Below are 19,445 nucleotides of genomic sequence, written 5' to 3'. Positions count from 1 at the left end.
TGGACCAATCAAAGCATGCTCCTTGATTGAGCTTCAACCCCTATTCAACCATGGTGTACACATGGATTGCAGATACACCATCAATTTAGATATTTCTAGTAAAGTCCTCCTCTATTTAAACCTCTCTCCTGCCGATCCAAAATCTCAACATATTCTTTCTTCTTCTTCTTCTTCTTCGTCAATTACTTAACCCTCAGTTTTGTTAATCAGAATGGGCAAGGAAAGTAGGGAAAGATGTTGGTGGATGGCAAGAGCTCCACCTTCCATGGTTTACCCTGAAAAGCCTTCCACTTCTCCACTTCTTGAGACCATCGTCGAAGACGCCGCCGAGGAATACGATGAAAACAGTTGCAGGATTCTTCTGTATATATCCCAATTCATCCAAACATGTCAGCATCTGAGGACTGTTCCATTGCCTTTTCCCATGGTTCCATTGAAGTAGAGAAACACTAAGGATTGGTATTGCAAATTTTGTATGCCATATTTCTTTTCTCCATGTATGTACATTAAGTTCTTATCGTGGTATTTACTTCATTTCTTCACTTAAATCACTGCCTCTGCTCTTATACCATCCTGCAATCTTTTATAAGAATTGTGTGTTTAAAACTTTGACACCATTATACCTTCATGTTCCAGGAATTGTTAGCCTTTTTCAATAAAATCTGTATTTACTAAAAAAAACAAAGTTGAATCTAATCCAATATTCCCAATCCACAATTATATAGTTTGACACAATAATTAGGCTTGTAAACGAACCGTTCGGTGGGAAGTTCGTTTATGTTCGTTTGTTTATTAAAAGAACGAACATGAACAAGATTATGTGTTCGTTTAATTAAATGAACAAACACGAACAAAAGGCTCGTTCGTTCATTTATGTTCGTTCGTTTCCTTTTGTTCGTTTATGTTCTCTATACTCGTTTGAAATATAAAGATTTAAAAAAAAAATTAACTTTAAACCCATTAACATTTTTAAACTCGATTAATTTTATACCCAAATAAAAAGTACTCAAATAGTTAAAGAAAATATAAATTCTAAAATTATTTGAAAAGAAGAAAAAAAACTTTCTCAAATATAAACCCAATTAATTTTATGTTCGTTCGTTTATGTTCATTTGTGTTCGTTTGTCATTTAAATGAATGAACATGAATGAACACGAACAAGCTAAATTTATTAATGAACGAACACAAACAAGCTAAATTTCTTAATGAACGGATACAAACAAAAAAATCAGTCCGTTTAATTGTTCGTTTGTTCGGTTAAAGTTAAACGAACGAACATGAATATATTCTCGTTCGTGTTCGTTTGGTTCATTTAGATGCCAATGGGAAAATTCAATTATATTTTTCTTAGTAATTAATTTCAGTCACAGTTTATTTTAAATATTTTTTATATCAATTATGTAATAGCTACATGACTTGGCCAAGTGGTTAAGCATTTACCTTATCCTAGGTCATGAATTTGATCTCTAAAACTGCTTAACGGCAATTTAACAATCAGGGACTAAAAATAAAGAAAATATAATGTTAGCAGTTAAATTTATGGAAAAAATAATTTCATTATCAAAATTGGAGAGAAATAATAGTTTGGTGACCAATAATGAAGTTTACCCTACTAATATTTGTTTCTCTTATGTTAATTTTTTATATTAGTCCCGTTATTATATTCAAATTTGGTATTTAATTATTATACTTCAATTTAACATGATTTAATCTATACTTTATAATATCATCCATTAATCTAAATAATTAGCAATGCTAATTATTACAATCAAAATATTAATGTCATTAACCCATTAAGGGGTGTTTGGTTAAGGTAATATGTGATTACCGGGGGAATGGAATGTTATTCTCCCGTTTGGTTGGCCAGTAATCCTATTCTCTGGTAATCTTTTACTCCCAATAGTGGTATTTTTTGGGTATATTATCAGGAATGTGATTACCCCTTCCCTAAGGTATTGTTGGATTACCGACGTTTTGGACTAAAATACCTTAAAATAAATTTTAAAAATATCATTCTTCTGTCATTGAATAATAAAAATTCTACGAATGTTAAATTACAAATTTATCCTTAAACTATTTTAGATTTACAAAAAAGTCCATAATTAGAATTTTATATGAAGTTCAGGGGTTAAAATAAAATTTTACCATTTCATTAAACCTATTTATCTTTTCAATTTTGTAAAAAAAATTATATAAATTTTATGAATTTAAATTTTTAAAGAAAATATATAAATTAATTATAGTAATATTAGAGTAGAATTCAACTTGTTATAATATATAATAATAATAATAATAATAATAAGGACAATTTGGTAAAATATACATTCCAATAATATTTTATTCCTTTAACCAAACAATGTAATCTTACATTCATGCTAAACGAACCAAACACAAAATACAACATTCACAGTAATCTTATTCCCACCGATAATCCTATTCCCACTGGTAATCTTACATTCCGTGAACTAAACGCACCCTAAGTGATTTCAGTGGTTAAAAAGGAGTGTTGTTCTCTTTTGAGATCTTGGGCTCGAGTAGCTGCATCTACAAGGTGTGTGTTATTAATGACTAAAAAATATTATAAATATATATTATCTTATAATTACCTAATACTATTAAAAAAATATTAATGTAATTTAAAAAAAAAATCACTCCCAAAACAAAATAAGGAATGAATGGAATTGAGCGTTTTTTGTTTTTATTTAAAAAAAATTATTTGCAAACATTTTACCAAATTAATTAATGGTGATAATTATTAAAATTATTTTTAAAATTAAAAATATAATTTCAAAATAGCTTTGGGTCAGCTTCATTTGTTAGTTCCTTCTGGTTTAACCTTGCAAAGGAAGGCTTCTCAATTGTTCTGTTAACCATAATTTTGATTAATAATTATCAAAACGAGACAAATAAATGATAAAATCACGTCCAATCAATTGAAAGGTAGGTATATACTATTGGCATGTGCTGTTTGTCCCCATGCTTTTTTTTGTTTAATTATAAAATAAGTGTTCAAATTATACATTTTTCACGAATTGGTGCCTAGATTATTTTTTGAATCATTCAAGTGTTTAATGTTAAAAACGTTACCACTTTATGTTCCCAACTTATAATGACCGTTAAATTCCATCGTTAAATGACATGTGTCGCCTACATGTAATTTTAAAAAAATTATAAAAAAAACTTTAAAACATTTAAAAAAAGTCCAAAATTTTCAAAAAAAACTTAAAAACCTCCCTTTAACTTTGAAAACCCTAAATCTAGTCTCTATACTTGTGCTCATTGCCGCCGTTGTTGTTGATTGGACCATATCAAATATATCGAAAGGCAGCGTTACTGTTATTTTGTGAGCTCTATCGCGATTGTGGACCGCTATTTAAAACCCTGCTCCCAAAAGTCATACTACAACCAATATGGCGGAGGAACCACAACCTCGCCGACGGATACAGCACCGTAACTGGTTTGGGCGCCGAAATCATTGGCACCTTCGTTCTCGTCTACACTGTTTTCTCCGCAACTGATCCGAAGAGTAATGCAAGAGGCTCCCATATCCCTGTAAGTCTCTAGCTTAACCTATTGAGAAAACATACAGACAACAAAGTTGTATGAGTTAATGAATTTATTTTGTTTTTTATTATTTAAGGTCTTGGCACCACTTCCCATCGGATACGCCGTGTTCATGGTTCACTTGGCCACGATTCCTATTATCGGGACCGGTATCAACCCCGCCCGTAGTTTCGGAGCTGCTGTTATCTTCAACCACGACAAGATATGGGATGACCATGTATGAATCTTTCGGATTTGGTCTTTTTCATATGATACGTTTCAAAACTACTGATGTTTTGTTATTTTTTTGCAGTGGATTTTCTGGGTTGGACCTTTCATTGGAGCTGCCATTGCTGCAATCTATCACCAGTTCATCGTAAGGGAATCTGCTGCTAAAGCAATGGGATCCTTCAGGAGCAGCTCTTCCATGTAAAACCAATAATTCCACAGCTAAAAGTTCATAAGAATGGCCGCCATGGATGAATCAATGGAGTTCTTTTAGGAGCTTTGAATCTGTAAATTGTAATCGAAGTGTCATGCTTCTCTCTGTATGTGGCACTCGTTTTTCAAGTTCCCCCACCAAGTTTGCTTTATGAATCTGACCATTAGATTAAAGCCACATGGCAAATCTTTAGCCACTTATCATGTCCGAATTCTGATTTTGCCCGTCGAGCTATTTTGGCAACCAAATTACAACAGGCCCCAAAACCATGGTTTTCTAATCTCTAGGTGTTATTACCGTTGGTGTTAATGCCTTTGCACACTTTTTGTTGCATCTTTTTCTCTCTGTTTCAAATCACACCCTCCTTTTCTTTATTAATCATACGAACAGTCGAAAACAAAAACGATTCATGTTGGTTTCGGCATTTGAGAGAGAACCATTGGCAAAAGAGATCATCTTGATCAAAACGATCCAATTTTTACGAGAAGATTCAAGGGAAGGGCAAGACGAGGATCATCCTACACACGAGTAAAGCATGATATTTGCTCTTTGTGTAATCATTTTTCACTGATGATGGGATTCTGATCCTATTTCTATGGTTTATTGCAGTTGTGAAGATTGATTGAGGATTGGATCAATCAGCTTCATTAATTTTACATCTTTTGGCTTTGGTAAATCTTGAGACTTTGTGCTCAATCGCCATTGCGATGTCCCTTTTATCCAGATTACGATGCATCACCGTCGATGTGACCGGGACTCTCATAGCATACAAAGGGGAGCTCGGTGACTACTACTGCATGGCAGCTAAATCTGTTGGACTGCCATGCCCGGACTATAAACGTGTGCATGAAGGTTTCAAGTTTGCATACACAGAGATGACGAACAAGTATCCTTGTTTCGGATTTGCTGCGAAAATGCCCAACATTGAATGGTGGAAAATCTGTGTTAGGGATTCATTTGTCAAGGTAAGATATTTGTATTAGGCTATCAAAGGTACTGATATACATTGTATGTGACAGGGACGTACGCAGGATGTTATACTGGGGTGTCTGCACCCCTCGGTCTATCCATGTATATGACATCAGTCTTATTTTGCTTACAGGCAGGGTACGAGTACGACGAGGAGACATTTGAGAAGATATTTAAACGTATATATGCTTCGTTCGGCTCGTCTGCACCGTATATGGTGTTTCTGGACTCCCAACCCTTTTTAAGATGGGCTCATGAGAAAGGTCTTAAGGTAGGGATCATAAGCAATGCAGAATATCGATACCAAGATGTCATACTGCCGGCATTGGGCTTGAACCAGGTAAAGGACGAAGGATTATATGTTATGGGAAACGAATCGTATAATAGTTTAGGAGACAAAATACAAAAGATATAGAAAATATATGAGAATTTGAACCTCGATCAACCCTGCTCAATGCCTACAAGAAAAATGAGAACCAAAGATTTGGGATATAGTATGCTTGCTCCATTGCAACATAATGCTGTGATGGCACATTTTATCTGTTGAGCTTGATTAGGTGATTTAGTCTGATGTTTATATTTGAAAGTCATGTCTATATGGTTGTTCTAGGGATCAGAGTGGGACTTCGGTGTGTTCTCCGGTCTCGAAGGTGTAGAGAAACCGGACCGACGGATTTACGAGATTGCACTCGAAAGGGCTGGAAATATTGCACCAGAAGAGACTCTGCACATTGGTGACAGCATGCGCAAAGACTATGTGCCGGCAAGGAGTCTGGGGATGAATGCCATGTTGTTGGATCGATTCAGTACACCCGAAGCCGAGGAGTGGAGAAAATTGGGCGCTATCGTTCTTCCCGACTTGACGGCAGTGCAGGAATTCCTTACATCGGAGAATTTGACATTAGCTTTCTAAGGAAATGCTGCTGCTGATGTCTGTATGTTTTGTTTAAACCATTTGTTTAATAAATATGTGATAGCCGATTACATTACTAGCTGGTACTACAACTATTATTATTTTCAAACTCTATGAATTTTATAAAATTTAAACTACAACTATTCATTTCATCTTAAATGATTTGTTCTTTGGTCTTCAAAAACTAATTTTGATTTCCATCTTCTCTGGTATGGAGATTTGAATTTTAGCTGTTTATTTTGAACAAGTTTTCTAGCAGAATCCAGTTAAGAGTATTGCACTAGGCTTTGTGGGAAAATTGAGTATATCTTATACCTATAACCTGTAATTTCCCTTGTTCTATAATACTTTTATCTCAATGTGATCAGCTAATCTGATGAAGCTGGAGCATTTTTTTTTTCGAGATCGAGTCAAGGCTACCCTCATGAACTTTACATTTTGCATCTAGTGGTTAGAAAGTGAGGTTGTCTTCCTGCTAGATTTGCAATTATACTGCTATGAACTTATAATCAATCTTGTGCTTGGATATATATATATATATATATATATATGTGTGTGTGTGTGTGTTGTTTTGACCTTTTAGGAAGACATGGAAGCCAATAGGGGACTTGCTTGCTGCAGAACAAGAAGCTCAGCACATTGTGAATTCTGCAAGAAATGGTAACTACTCTACTTGTTGTGCTCGCTGGCCATTCGAACGATTGGTCTGTATTTATAATTATAGATCGATACATATGTTCGTTCGTGTGTATACCTTCTCGTATCTCGATTTCTAGAAGAAAGAAAAAAAATTATCCTTTACATCTGTAGCTTGCAAAGTGTCTCTGTCATGCATGGAATTCTTCCCGCCTGCATTATTTTTAGTCTTCTCAAGGTAGTCCCATGGATTTCATTATGGTTCATTGTTACATTTTCCATTATTAATGCCAAAACAAATGTTCTTGATTCTTTATTTCTTGGATTTCTACCTTTAGCCAAGATGGCTAGGCTGAAACAAGCCAACCAACTGAGCAAGAGGCTGAAAAGGAGATAGCCGAATGACGAGCTCAAGAGGAAACTTGACGAGGTAAATACCTTTTGATGTTCAACTAGACATAGCATCTGACCCTTCTTCTTGTAGCTTGTAAAGTGTCTGTTTACCGCTCGAGATCGTTAACGACGACCGGAAGCTTTCTCGCCTTGCATAGTTCCTTTAAAGTCTCCGGAAGATCCTCTTACCCAAGTAAACTTTTAACCTTCCGGAGCACCTATCCTCTACATAATTTTCTATTTCAAATTAAAATTTCCGTATGATAATATTGTTTATGTTTAATAATTATTGGATTATGATTGTATTATTTCTAACAAAATGGTATCGAAAACTAAACAAGAGGGATCAATGAGCTTGTTGTGTCGTATGCCTCAAGTTTCTTTTTCTGCAACTATTTCCAAGTCATACAAACACCCAACTAGCTTCACCAATTTTAGAGACAATCAAGTTGGAGAAAGAAACTCCCTTTTTGAAGTGGGAATTAGAGCTTGCGTGTTAGCTATATGCCAAATTTGACAACTCAAAAGCCAAAAGTAAGGGTTACATGCTTCAATACAATCCAGTTGATTACGAGTTTTTCAAGTCGTGTATCAAGTAGTTTGTTTCGACTAGTTAAGAAATCGAGTATATTTGAGTCAAATATTTATTAAATTTTGACCGAGTCAATCTCAAGTAACTCGTAATATGTCTCGTCTCATTTACAACCTTACTCACCGTTAAAAAAATTAACAAGACTAGTGACATGATATTTTTTTTTACTTTTCACTGATAACATATTTTTAACTTATGGTGATACATCATTATCATCATAAATTATTTCACGATAAATTACTAAAATAAAATTAAAATTAAAACTAAAGATTAAATATTTATATGACGAAAAAAATGTTAGGTAAGATGCAAGACATGTAATTTGTCTTAATTTTTATTTAAATTGAAAATAAATATATATTTGTGAAGATAAGAAGCAAGCCGACAGGATCTTGATGGCATCACTTCTATTTTGAAAAGAATATAAAATAAAACATTGATTGGCCAAAACCAGGGGACCAAAGCACTTGGCAACCTCTCAATATCTCATTCCAGTCTAAGTGGGAATTATACTAAAGTTTCCATCTTTCCCATTCCCCACTATAATGAATATATGTACAGGAAATTCAATTATTAATTAGTTTTTTTCTTTCGATTTCAAGACTTCATCTTGTTTGGAAAGATCCGTATCGTACATCAGGTTTTGTTGGGTGAGTCTCATAGTAATTTTTTTTACATACATAAGGACTCGAACTTGATATTTTACTTAAGTAATATCAAACTATTTATTACTTAAACCAACGTGAAACGTCCAATATTAACATTTTCAGTGAAAAAAATAATGTTTTAAGTAGCGTTTTACCGGAAATATTAAACATTTTAGGTAACACCTAATACTAACATTTCTGATAGAAAAAATAATATTTTAGATATCGTTTTACTGAAAATATTAAAAAAATAAATATTTTCAATAACATATTTTTTTAATTATATATTAAGACTGTCATACTTTAAACATCCCTTAAACCAACCCTTGTAGGTAATTATTAATTAGATTTTGATATTATTATATGAATGACTTCACTAGGGGAAATCTCCAACAAAGAGATTGTGAATTATTATTATTTCTCCCACAAAATTCAAGGGAAAATAGAAGATTTTTTTTTCCAGGGTTTTATTTGGTATTTGCAGTGGAACAAGCCATGTTAGATATGAGATGGGTGGAGAGTACCTGTAAAGCATTTCTTTTTCAACAATAAATTGACTGACTTGGGGTTGAAAGTTGATCTGGAACACATAAAATCAAAATTTGTGTTAATTACAGCCAATGATTTCTGCTTTGAAAGCTTGGTTGATCATTGATGATGAAACGTAATTTGTAATTAACCTAACAATTCAGACTTTTTTTTCCCCATCAAACAACAAAAGAAGGAAAAAGAAAAAGACGTCGCTTTGCCACAATGTATATCTCTTCTTCATCAATGGTGGTTTTGGTGGAGCTTTACGCAAACCCAACTTTCACCCAACCAAAGTTTCTCTCTCTCTCTCTCTCTCTCTTTTTTGTTTATTCTTTTGATGAATCAATGAAAGGAAGAAATAGGAAGCAAACCCAGTTTTTCTTTTCATTTTCTTGAGGGGGGGTTTGAGGGAATAAAATGGTAAACCCTGGATTTTTTACATGGAACCCGGATAGAGTTTGATTATAAAAATCTTTCCTTTATAATTTTTTGCAAAAATTTCTGGTTGATTTTATTTTAAAATCCAGAAAACCGTGGAAAAATTCATGGGAAATATCGGAAGTAGCCGAGTAAATGGCCGGAGAAGACACGGAAGCCGACGGAACCACCCTCCCCCGCCACCGCCTCCTCCTCCGGCTCAGCCGCAAACCGAAATCCCGCCAACCGTTACGTCTTTGCCGCCGCAACCCCTTACCGCCTCAATATCCGAACACCAACCCACCTCAGCACTACCAGTACCCAGGGTACTACGCCCACCAGCCGCCCGTGCCGTTGCCGCTTCCGCCGCCCTACGATCATCAGCACCATCGGAGTGGGCCCCATATAGAACACTCGAATTGGGGTCGGTATGCCTATGGACCGATGATGCCACCGCCGCCGCCGGTGCCGTACATAGAACATCAGAAGGCGGTCACGATAAAGAACGACGTTAATTTGAAGAAGGAAACTTTGAAATTCGAGGCCGATGAGCTGAATCCCGGCAAGTACTTGGTTTCTTTCACTTTGATGCCACTGTCGCCGGAAGGTACAAAAATCCAGTCCCTTCGATTTGAGAAGTTTCATGCTTTGCCATATGATTTCTCCATCTTATAAAATTTTAGGACGAAAATGGATTATCAGTTGAAAATATCTAAATTATACTGAGTCGTGAATCGCAGTCTGTGAATAGCTGTGAATAGTATTTGGTCTGTTTGCAAACAGGATGACTGTTATTTTCTTTGCAAAAGAAGATGAAGACTGTAATCTGACAGCAATGAAGGAAAGCATTCTACCCCCAGTGATTGTACCATTCGAGCAAGGTCTGGGACAGAAGTTTAGATTGCCCTCCGGAACCGGGATCGACTTCTCTATGTTCGAGGCGTTGGAACTTCTCAAACTAGACGAAGTCGATATCTATCACCTGGCCGTGAAAGCCGAGGCATTAAACTTACCGGATGGTAACCAAGAATCAGGAGCCATGAATTCTCAGATAACTCAGGCCGTGCTCGAGAAGGACAAGGGCGAATACCAGACGAAAGTAGTGAAGCAGATCCTGTGGGTGAACGGGTTGAGGTATGAACTGCAAGAAATATACGGGATCGGGAACTCGGTCGACAACGACGTCGATGCAAACGAGAGCGGAAGAGAATGCGTTATCTGCCTCTCGGAACCTCGGGACACGACCGTTCTTCCCTGCAGACACATGGTAAATATAAGCCGCTTGTTCTTTTCTCTTCATTAGTTCAGGGAATTCGAGATTATAACCATTGGTTGATGTGAATTTGGTGTTGTACATAACGCAGTGCATGTGCAGCTCTTGTGCAAAGGTTTTGAGATGCCAGACGAATCGGTGCCCGATCTGCAGGCAACCGGTCGAGAGGCTTTTGGAGATAACGGTGAACAACGCCGGCACCGATGAATGAGATTCTAGCATGTTTGTTGAACTATCTTCCTGTATAGTGTATTTTGATCCTTTTTGTTCAGTAATTTGATCCTTTTTGTATTTCGTTTGTCGTTATGATTGGATTTGTTTGTATTTATTTTTGTTCGAGTTTTTTGTTTAGGTTTTAATCTTTCCTTGTTCGGTAATTATATGATCTTAAGTGACTAATTTTTGTTTCAATGATTATAAAAAATTGTTTTTTTTTAATTAAAAGGAGACCATTACAATGAAATACTAAGTGTAAATAAAAGCAGGACCATGAAGGTCACGAGCAAGATGAGGTATTATCTCCTGGGGAGGTTCGATGTATATGCATGGTTGATCATTTGAAACGACGGTAGATTTTGTAAGGAAGTCTGCTGCAGCGTTGGTTTCACGACGTATGAGAATGAATTCAATCTTCCATTGTTTTGAAATAAGGCTCGCAATAGATCTGACAAGAGACACTGGGCTGGATGCGGCTGTTGGAGAAGTCACAAGTGCTAGAGCTTCCGCACAGTCCGTTTGGCATTGAAGGCACTCGAGTCTTTGGGACCACGCTAATTGAAGTCCTTCAAGAATCGCCCAGAGTTCGGTTCGTAATGGGGAGGAAATACCAACAGCTTTATTAAATCCGACGATCCAATCTCCATCTTTGTTCCGAATGAGGCCACCTGTCGATCCTAGGGAGGAGGTATGATGAACTGCGCCATCCGTGTTGAGCGTAAACCAGCCAGCAGGCGCTGATCACCATTGAATAAGTTCTGGGCGGGGAAAAGCAGTACCAGTTGAGGAATCAGGCATCGTAGTGATGAAATAATTAGCCCAGTTTTTGCTGTGATTGAGTAATTGATCATTAGAGAGGGTCAGATTGGAGAATATGGATGAATTTCTTCGCTTCCAGATCTGCCACGTTAGGGAAGCAAATAAAGTTTTCCAAGGGATTTTAGAACCTGCAAAAAGTTGATTGGAATCAAGATTCATCATAAGCCATTCATTAGATTCTAGAGTGAAGAAATCCTGAAGTTGCTGTTGGCGAATGATCAATTGCCAAAGAGAAGCAGTTTGTTTGCAATCTCACAACTCATGCAACAAAGTTTCAAGTTGATCCGCATATTTGACATAAAGGATCATCGGTAAGGTTTCACGCACATCGATTTAAATTCGTTAGTAATCGATCTCGATAGGAAATCCAAAGGAAGTGTTTGATACACTCCGGGATAGGAAGACGCCAGAGCTTAGTCCATTTAACATCTTTAGGACTCCAAAGTTCTTTTGTAATAAGATCATAAGCGGATTTCACAGAGAATTCACCATTCTTGTTGTGAAGCCAGGAACAACGATCAGTGCCAGCATTAGGATTAGGGGGCTGGACATTCAAAATATGCTGGAATGTGGAATGCTGAAGAGTGTGTCGAATGAAGTTCCAGTTCCAGCTACTGTTCGATTGAGCAACGTCACAAACCATCAAGTTGTCTTCAATAGTGATTCCTTATTGCTTCCAGTTAAAGAGGTGCCCAAGTTTCGGCAACCAATTATCGTGCCAAAATCTTATAGAAGCACCATCACCTACGGACCAAGAGATGAAGCTATGGAAATTATCCCAGACCTTAGATAAAGACCTCCATAAATGAGAGCAATTCAGCCGCGTGATTGAAGGTGGGCACATAGATGTCACCTTATATTTTTGTCGAAGGAGTTTTATGAAGTATGTCTCTGTGTTCGAAGAAACTGCAAAACAAAGCTTCATTAGGAAAGCCGAATTATGCTGCTGTAACCTCATAATGCCGAGACCTCCATTGTGTCTAGGTTGAGATAAGACATCCCAACTAACAATTGGAATGCCACGAGATTGGTCGTTAGAAGTCCATATGAATTGTCGAACGATTTTTTCAATGTCGTGACAAACTTTGGAAGGGAACCGACAAGTATGCATGAAATAGGTGGGAATGGCCATAAAAACGGAGTTAGCAAGAGTAACCCAACCAGCAAAAGAGAGGGATCGAGCTGACCACCCTTGGAGCTTCGATTTAATTTTATCAATTATGAAGGCATATAATTTGCAAGTGGCACGCTTATGCATCACCGGCATTCCGAGATAAACACCCAAGTTAGAGACTTGTTTGATGCCAAGACGAGAACATACTAAATTTGCTGATTCAACACTGGTATTTGGCGAGAAGTAAATATGAGATTTGAGTTTGTTTACTTTGTGACCAGAATAGTGGCCAAATTCCGCCAGAATATTGTCAATCAAAATTGCTTGATCAGTAGATGCCTTGGCATATAGGATTAGGTCATCTGCAAAGAATAGATGACTGATAGGAAGGCCACCCCGTACAAGCTTGAACGGTTTCCAATCACCTCTTTCAGAAGCAAGCTGAATACGGTGACCTAGTCTTTCCATAGTAAGAACAAAAAGATAAGGAGAGATTGGATCCCCTTGCCGAACTCCTCGTTGCGGTTGAAATTCAGAACTAAGACCTCCATTGAATTGGATCTGCATTGTAGAGGATGATATACAATGCATTATGAGTCGGGTGATTGTAGGGGGAAAGCTTGCTTCATACATATATTTTATAAAAGATGAATTCACTAAATATATGTATATATATATATATATATATAAAAGATGAATTCACTAAAATTTTATATAAAATTTAAACTCCTCCTATCCCAATTAGAATATCAGATATTTTTTGAAAAACTAAAATATAATATATGATTATTTTGTTCTTGATAATCATTACTTTAAAATTATAAAGAATGTTACCTATTTTAATGAATTTAAATCCAAAATTAATATTTTTTTTATATTATTTAGAAGTCTATTTGTACATTTACATAATCATCAATCCATCATTCATAATAATCACTACTCATCAAAATTGGGTTGGGAGGGTCACTTTTGCCTCTGCAATATCCGATCTAGATTAGTCGATCAATAGATTAGATACCGTTGATTATGCCAAAAGGGAAAGTCCTAGGGGATATGCACATATTTTCAATCTATAAAAATAGATAAAATTTCCACCAAATCTTCTATAAAGTGTATTTTGCCTAATTTTAAAATACTTAAAAATAAATACATATATTATATTATATATATATATATATATATATATATGAACTTATAATATGTACATGCAAACCATATAAAGTTATGAATAATACATAATTATAAGAATTTCTTCGAAGAATGGTTGATAAAACATTTACATGAATGATACAAATTTCAATAATGTAATATATTACAAAATTAACAAAAACGAAGAAAACAAAAACCAAAAAAAATCAATAATTTATTTCAAACTTGCTTTAAAGATAATAAATTATAGGGTAAAATACACAAATGGTCTCGAGACCATTAACTTTTAAAAGTTACAAAATGATCTTTTGACTATAGAGCGTTGCTTTGTTGAATCATTCGACTATTAAAAGTTACAAAATGGTCACCCGACTATTCATTATGTTCCAAACTAATTATTTCCGTTAAAAAATTGACAATATTTTGAGTTGAACGTTAACCTGTTGACTGTGATATTATAAAATTTAATCTCAGAATCTCACATAACTATCATACCTCAATCATTATATTAACGTCCAGCTTAAACAACAAACATTTTTTAACGGAAAATGATGAGTTTGGAATATAATGAATAGTCGGTGACCATTTTGTAACTTTTAATAATCGATGGACTTAATAAAGTAATACCCTATAGTCGGGGACAATTGTGTACTTTACCCTATATTATAATTAAACTAAGTAATTCGTATTGGGTGTAATGTTAATATACGTTGTATCCCTAAAAACATATGTTTAAATTTTAAGGCAGATGTTGTAAAAAGTGGTGGAACTGTTAAGGGTGTTTTTTGGAATTAAATCAAAATATGTTGACGAAAACGGGTAAAGAAAACAAAAGAACACGAGAATTTTATGAGGTTCGGCAATGTGCTTACGTCCTCGGTGCCTAGACGGCGCTAGAAGTTTTATTCAATTATCTTTTAGGTCTAGGTTACATCTCTATTTATAATAGAAAACCCTGGTACATAATTACAAAATCAACCATGTACCGTACCGCGGGGCGCAGCCCCCGCACACCCAACCCACATAATTCGTAACCCCACAACGAGACTTTCTTTGTAAGGACAGTTGATGTTCGCTGCGTTCGCTTCGCTCACTCCGCTCCATCTCCTGTCCTCTTTACTGGTATATTTATGAGCCATACCTAACAAAATATAATATATAGTTTAAAACTTCAAAGAGATAGGGTGATCCAAGCCTCAAAAAAAATATTTAATAGTATATATTGATTATAATGTCGTATTTGTTTAGATTTTTAAATTAATTATTTGTATCAAATTTATTGATTGATTAATCTATATCATATTTTGAGATTCCTTATGATAGCTATCCTCTAAGTTCCAACTCAGTTTGTTTCATTTTCAATTATCAGGATTTGACTCATCGCTTAAGAAATTTAGTGTCTCATCTCATTAGATAAACTTATTTTTGACGGTTCAGAATTTTTTAAAATTATTAATAATGCATACATGGTATGAAATATATTTGGAAATAATAGTCATCTGAATACTTGAGTAAAGCTAGAAATTCATATATAGAGATAATTGTGAACAAAGATAAGCGAGCTAAGACACCAAGCAAAACAACAAGAACAAAACACATGCATGCATACACTTGGAGTAATTTTAGCTCACTGTTTAGTCATTTCAAACAAGGAAACGTGACCCCATTACTGACCATTCACAAGATGAACTTCTGTTCCTTTTTCTGGGGTTTGATTAATTAATTCCCAGACTCCAACTCGGTCCCCCAGTCACCAGCTTTTTCGAAACAAGATGCAGCCTTGTAAGTTGTAATTTGGGGTAGGTTGACTCAGTGGTTGCTGCTGAATTGACTCAGACCCATGGTCGAGCCTATTGATGCGAACTTGGCTAGTTCCTGGGGTAAAAACGGACGAGCAGGTTGATCATTGCTCATGCCAAGGAAATCCCTAGTCAAGCTTTGGTCAATTGAGTTCGAACCGGGGTGCATCTTTAATTGACTCGGGCTCGGCTCACTTTGTTTCACTACTCCCGTTTGTAACAGCAGGTTGTTGCTTGACGCCATGAAACACTCTTGTTGACCGATGCCATGGGAAGAAGACGAGCTCATTACACCGAAAAACGACGTCGAGTTGCTTCTCGTTGAACCCATCTGTGCCGCTTTCTGCAAAAGCGCGGTTGCGGACATCGGTGTAGCCTGCTGTTGCTTTATTTGAGTATCCGAGTAGAGAGACGACATATTTTCCGTCGACTTCCCTTTGCTTCCACCTTCTTCTTTTAGCCCTCGTGGCAATGGCAATAGGGGAAGATTCGAATTCGTACCGAAATTGCCAATTGATGATGAACCAAAGAGATTGCCAGAAGCCATTTGAACCATCTCAGGCATACCTGGGCAATTACATTAACATGTTCCCAAGTTTAACTATTCATCATATCAGAAGAAAACTATGATGTATAAAAGGATCATGCAATACTTTTACCAATATCATGCTGGTGCACAGGACAGACGTAGAAATTATATCAGGGACAAAAACAAATTGTCAGATACCTGACGCGGTCATCCCATTGAAATCTTGTGTAAAACCCGAACGAAATTGAGGGATTCCAGCAACATCAAGAGCTCCTTGGCCAGCAAATCCGATAGGCATATTCACAATATCGTTTCTGAAATTCAGATTCGTGGCCGAAGCTGATGAACTGAATCTTGCACTTTCTTCAGCCAAGGCATCACAAAACGCTCTATGTGTGATGAAGCTGTCTTTTCTGTTCGAATCAAAAGAACCCCAAATTAATTAACACAGGCCATTTATGACCTAATCATTAGGTTTCCTCGAATCCAATTCGAAACCCTTAAAACATGTAGTATTTGATTTTCATGAGGATTCATGTATACCTGGAGAAGAGTGTCCCACAGTCACACTTGTACTCCCGTGTACCACAAGTCTTGGAATGAGCTTTCCAGTCGGATTGAACAGCGTATTTCTTGGAACATTTCTCACACTTCCACTTCTTCTCTCCGTGTTTTCTGCTGAAATGTTTCTTTATCCCAGTGAGATCGCCGAGTGCTCGAGAAGGATCATGGTGGACGCAGGTCTTCTCGGGGCAAATGTAAACCTTCTTCCTAATCGCTTCTTTGTTGTTCCTTTGCTTCAGCTTCCATGGAAGATTGTGACCCCTCCGATGAAGCTGTAGGTTCTGGTCTCTTTGGAAACCTTTGTTGCATATTTCACATATGAATCTGTTGGTGGCCATTAGAGTTATGGGAGATAAAGCAATAACTTCAGCATCTGGATCTTTCACAAGACAAAGAAAATAATAAAAATCAATAAAAAAAATAAAGAAAAGGGTATTATCGAGAGAGAGAGAGAGAGAGAGAGCAAACTTACCTGGATTTCCTGGAAGATTTCTCTTCTTCTTAACTGGAATAGATTTAGGGTTAGGGTTTGCATGATTCTGTTCTTGATGAACAAACCCTCCTATGGAAAACGCCTCAGCAGACATTTTTTGGCAACTAAATCCCGAAAACTGATAGTTGTAAGAGGAAAAAAAACAGTATAAAACAAAAGGAAAACAAGGATTTCTCCAAACACAAGTAGATAAACGTTTGGTGTATATATATTTATATATATATATATATATATTAAAATACTGACTCGGTGACTCAGCTTTTTATATATCTCTCTGGTTTGGTCAAAGAGACTAGAAAAGCACAACTCAAGCTTAAATCTAAGACAATTCTCCCAACAAACAAATATACTTACTAAGCTTAGATCTGGTGTTTTTTTTCCTTTCTCAAGCTCCAAAAACTGTTATCTTTCTTTTTCCTCCTTGGTCTTACATTATTCAACTCTCGTTCTATTTCATGCACGAACACAATCGTTGAAATCAGCGTTTGTGCGTGGAAGACAGCGACCTGCTGAAAATATATTGATTTTCGCAGTGGTTGTAGCAGCTTTTGAGTTCAAACCACGTAGCCTAGCCTGGTTTTAAAACAACTTAGTAGTATTTTAATGGTATTTGCAGTAAAGCCTATAGAAAAAGGGAGAGATTTTGAGGGGCTTAGAGGTGTGTTGTTGTCTTTTTGTCTAGTGATGTGAGTCCATGAAAAACGGACTTTTGGGTTTAAAAAGTGGAATGGCTTTACAGGCCATGTTTTTACGGATGAAATGATTAATCCATAATTAAAAAGTAAGACCGGATATAGGGTAGACAGGGGGAAGAGATAAGGGATGGGGTTCCCGAGAGAGAGAGAGAGAGAGAGAGAGTGGAAGGACGGTCCGTGATACTTGTCTGGGAAAGTGGGATCCATATTTGAACCGTGACTCAGATGCTCCACCTTCCTCAATCATCCCCGATCCACTATTTTCACTCATGCATAAAATCTTTCACCATATTCATCCATCAAAATTAAGCGTAAATCGATTTAGATTAATTAAGACGAAACCTTAAAATTAAAAAAATAATTAATTATTCGACTTTATTAACATTCTTAAAGCAAACTAGATCAAAGGTAGAGTATAAACATGGAGATGTACAACATGCTTGGTGATTCAATAGGTCACAATGAGAGATCTAAATTGTAGTTGCAGTCGCTTTTTCAGTCGTATTATGTTTATTGTGGTTGTGAATATAAAATGTGCTATTGCGGTCATTATGTGTATCGCAGTCCTAAATTTTTTTAAATGAGTTGATTTAAAAAAACTGATTTTTTTAAAAAAAATTAAAATTACGGGAAAATAACGGAATAACGGTATGCTATTGTCGCGATTGGCCGCTACTCGTTCAATACCGCGACCTACCGTTATTGGTGTGATTCTACTATACACTGTTATTTTCTGCGATAACGGTCTCGGATTCCACCGTGATATGGCGGCCGTTATTTGAATCCCTAGTCACGAGTGAAAGAGATTGGACGGATTTTAGTTTGTCGTTTCTGAATTGGATATAGAATCGTTGATCAAAGAGTAGAAGTTTATAGTTTTTTCTGGTGCATTTTGCAAAGATTTCATATAGAATAGACTTATTTCAGATTTCTTCTCTTTTTTTAGAAGTGAAATGTGAATATTTATATCCTTTATGTGTTATACATGACCATACTAACACTAAAGGACATCGTCTATCATCTTAACTGGTCACCCGCAGTGAAAGTATAGACTGCGACTCTCCGTATAATTTAAAAAGGGTGAATCATCCATAGTCGTCACCAGAAAATTAAATTATTGTCGTGGTCACGTTTTCTATTACATGTTTGATGTGTCTCAAAATGAGAGTATCACATGTTCGACGTGTTACCATACGATAAGAACTATAAGTAGCATTCACCTTAAATCTTATTCTACTAAAATATAAAGGTTAAATTATTTATTTTTGTTATTCAGTTTTAGTTTTAAGTTATATAATTAAGTAACACAGATCAAATTACCTCAGTGATTAAACAGATGATTATTATTTCTAGAGGTTTCGAGTTCGAACACTAGCGACTACATCATGGGTGATTTAGTGTTCATTGTCAAATAGTTGATAATAATTAAAACAAATACTACTTTATATAATCACCTTAACTTGATAGAAAAAAATATATAATTAGGTATTAAAATTTGATTTTAAGGTTTTTACTTTGATATTTATTTTTTTATTCAACTAAGTACATGAAGTTCATGAACTTGACTTGTTGGTTTAAATTGATACACGAGCTTTGCTATTTTAATTTAAAATGGTACTCACGATAAATAATATGTTTAAGCCAATTTGAATCATGAAGCCAAATTTAGGTATCAATTTCAAAATAAAAATCAAGTTTGAATACCTAATTG

The 19,445-nt window shown here is 35.8% G+C and overlaps 3 protein-coding genes and 1 pseudogene across 4 annotated transcripts; 3 read left to right on the top strand and 1 right to left on the bottom strand.

Annotated features, from left to right (window-relative positions):
- The first annotated feature begins 211 nt into the window (after nucleotides 1-211).
- Nucleotides 212-3,994, top strand: LOC120143133 (aquaporin PIP2-2-like). Its single transcript, XM_039157534.1, has 4 exons — nucleotides 212-427; nucleotides 3,262-3,552; nucleotides 3,641-3,781; nucleotides 3,857-3,994. Exons 1-4 carry the CDS (start codon nucleotides 212-214, stop codon nucleotides 3,974-3,976), a joined length of 768 nt encoding a protein of 255 aa, XP_039013465.1. The 3' UTR covers nucleotides 3,977-3,994.
- Nucleotides 3,995-4,080: 86 nt separating this feature from the next.
- LOC120142970 (haloacid dehalogenase-like hydrolase domain-containing protein 3) lies at nucleotides 4,081-7,126 on the top strand. 2 transcript variants are annotated; one of them, XM_039157404.1, is made up of 7 exons: nucleotides 4,081-4,513; nucleotides 4,595-4,950; nucleotides 5,088-5,294; nucleotides 5,565-5,889; nucleotides 6,236-6,325; nucleotides 6,451-6,527; nucleotides 6,842-7,120. In XM_039157404.1, the coding sequence occupies exons 2-4, from the start codon at nucleotides 4,693-4,695 to the stop codon at nucleotides 5,865-5,867; spliced, it is 768 nt and encodes a 255-aa protein (XP_039013335.1). In that variant the 5' UTR covers nucleotides 4,081-4,513; nucleotides 4,595-4,692; the 3' UTR covers nucleotides 5,868-5,889; nucleotides 6,236-6,325; nucleotides 6,451-6,527; nucleotides 6,842-7,120. The 2 variants fall into 2 exon arrangements, with proteins under 2 accessions (XP_039013335.1, XP_039013334.1); XM_039157403.1 differs by having other exon boundaries at nucleotides 6,236-6,527; nucleotides 6,842-7,126.
- Nucleotides 7,127-8,857: 1,731 nt separating this feature from the next.
- LOC120142969 lies at nucleotides 8,858-10,684 on the top strand (annotated as a pseudogene).
- Nucleotides 10,685-15,259: 4,575 nt separating this feature from the next.
- LOC120142968 (zinc finger protein JACKDAW-like) lies at nucleotides 15,260-17,702 on the bottom strand. The gene is made up of 5 exons (XM_039157402.1): nucleotides 17,394-17,702; nucleotides 17,019-17,157; nucleotides 16,526-16,925; nucleotides 16,181-16,395; nucleotides 15,260-16,020 (listed from the first exon to the last, which is right to left on the bottom strand). Exons 2-5 carry the CDS (start codon nucleotides 17,131-17,133, stop codon nucleotides 15,464-15,466), a joined length of 1,287 nt encoding a protein of 428 aa, XP_039013333.1. The 5' UTR covers nucleotides 17,134-17,157; nucleotides 17,394-17,702; the 3' UTR covers nucleotides 15,260-15,463.
- Nucleotides 17,703-19,445: the final 1,743 nt, after the last annotated feature.

This window comes from Hibiscus syriacus, unplaced genomic scaffold (assembly GCF_006381635.1).
Source record: "Hibiscus syriacus cultivar Baekdansim isolate YM2019G1 unplaced genomic scaffold, ASM638163v2 tig00110833_pilon, whole genome shotgun sequence".
In the NCBI taxonomy this organism is placed as follows: domain Eukaryota; kingdom Viridiplantae; phylum Streptophyta; class Magnoliopsida; order Malvales; family Malvaceae; genus Hibiscus; species Hibiscus syriacus.
The sequence above is the reverse complement of the archived record's forward strand: the minus strand, read 5'-3'. Positions and strand labels throughout refer to the sequence as shown.

What these genes read in the sequence shown, in the direction of transcription:
- LOC120143133 (XM_039157534.1), top strand. Translation starts at nt 212, where the DNA reads ATGGGCAAGGAAAGTAGGGAAAGATGTTGGTGGATGGCAAGAGCTCCA. An exon ending in TTCCATTGCCTTTTCCCATG is followed by an intron (nt 428 to 3,261) that starts GTTCCATTGAAG and finishes CCCTAAATCTAG; the next exon opens with TCTCTATACTTGTGCTCATT. An exon ending in ACAAGATATGGGATGACCAT is followed by an intron (nt 3,782 to 3,856) that starts GTATGAATCTTT and finishes ATTTTTTTGCAG; the next exon opens with TGGATTTTCTGGGTTGGACC.
- LOC120142970 (XM_039157403.1), top strand. Translation starts at nt 4,693, where the DNA reads ATGTCCCTTTTATCCAGATTACGATGCATCACCGTCGATGTGACCGGG. An exon ending in TTAGGGATTCATTTGTCAAG is followed by an intron (nt 4,951 to 5,087) that starts GTAAGATATTTG and finishes TTTTGCTTACAG; the next exon opens with GCAGGGTACGAGTACGACGA. An exon ending in CGGCATTGGGCTTGAACCAG is followed by an intron (nt 5,295 to 5,564) that starts GTAAAGGACGAA and finishes TGGTTGTTCTAG; the next exon opens with GGATCAGAGTGGGACTTCGG.
- LOC120142968 (XM_039157402.1), bottom strand. Translation starts at nt 17,133, where the DNA reads ATGTCTGCTGAGGCGTTTTCCATAGGAGGGTTTGTTCATCAAGAACAG. An exon ending in AAATCTTCCAGGAAATCCAG is followed by an intron (nt 16,926 to 17,018) that starts GTAAGTTTGCTC and finishes GTCTTGTGAAAG; the next exon opens with ATCCAGATGCTGAAGTTATT. An exon ending in TGTGGGACACTCTTCTCCAG is followed by an intron (nt 16,396 to 16,525) that starts GTATACATGAAT and finishes TGATTCGAACAG; the next exon opens with AAAAGACAGCTTCATCACAC.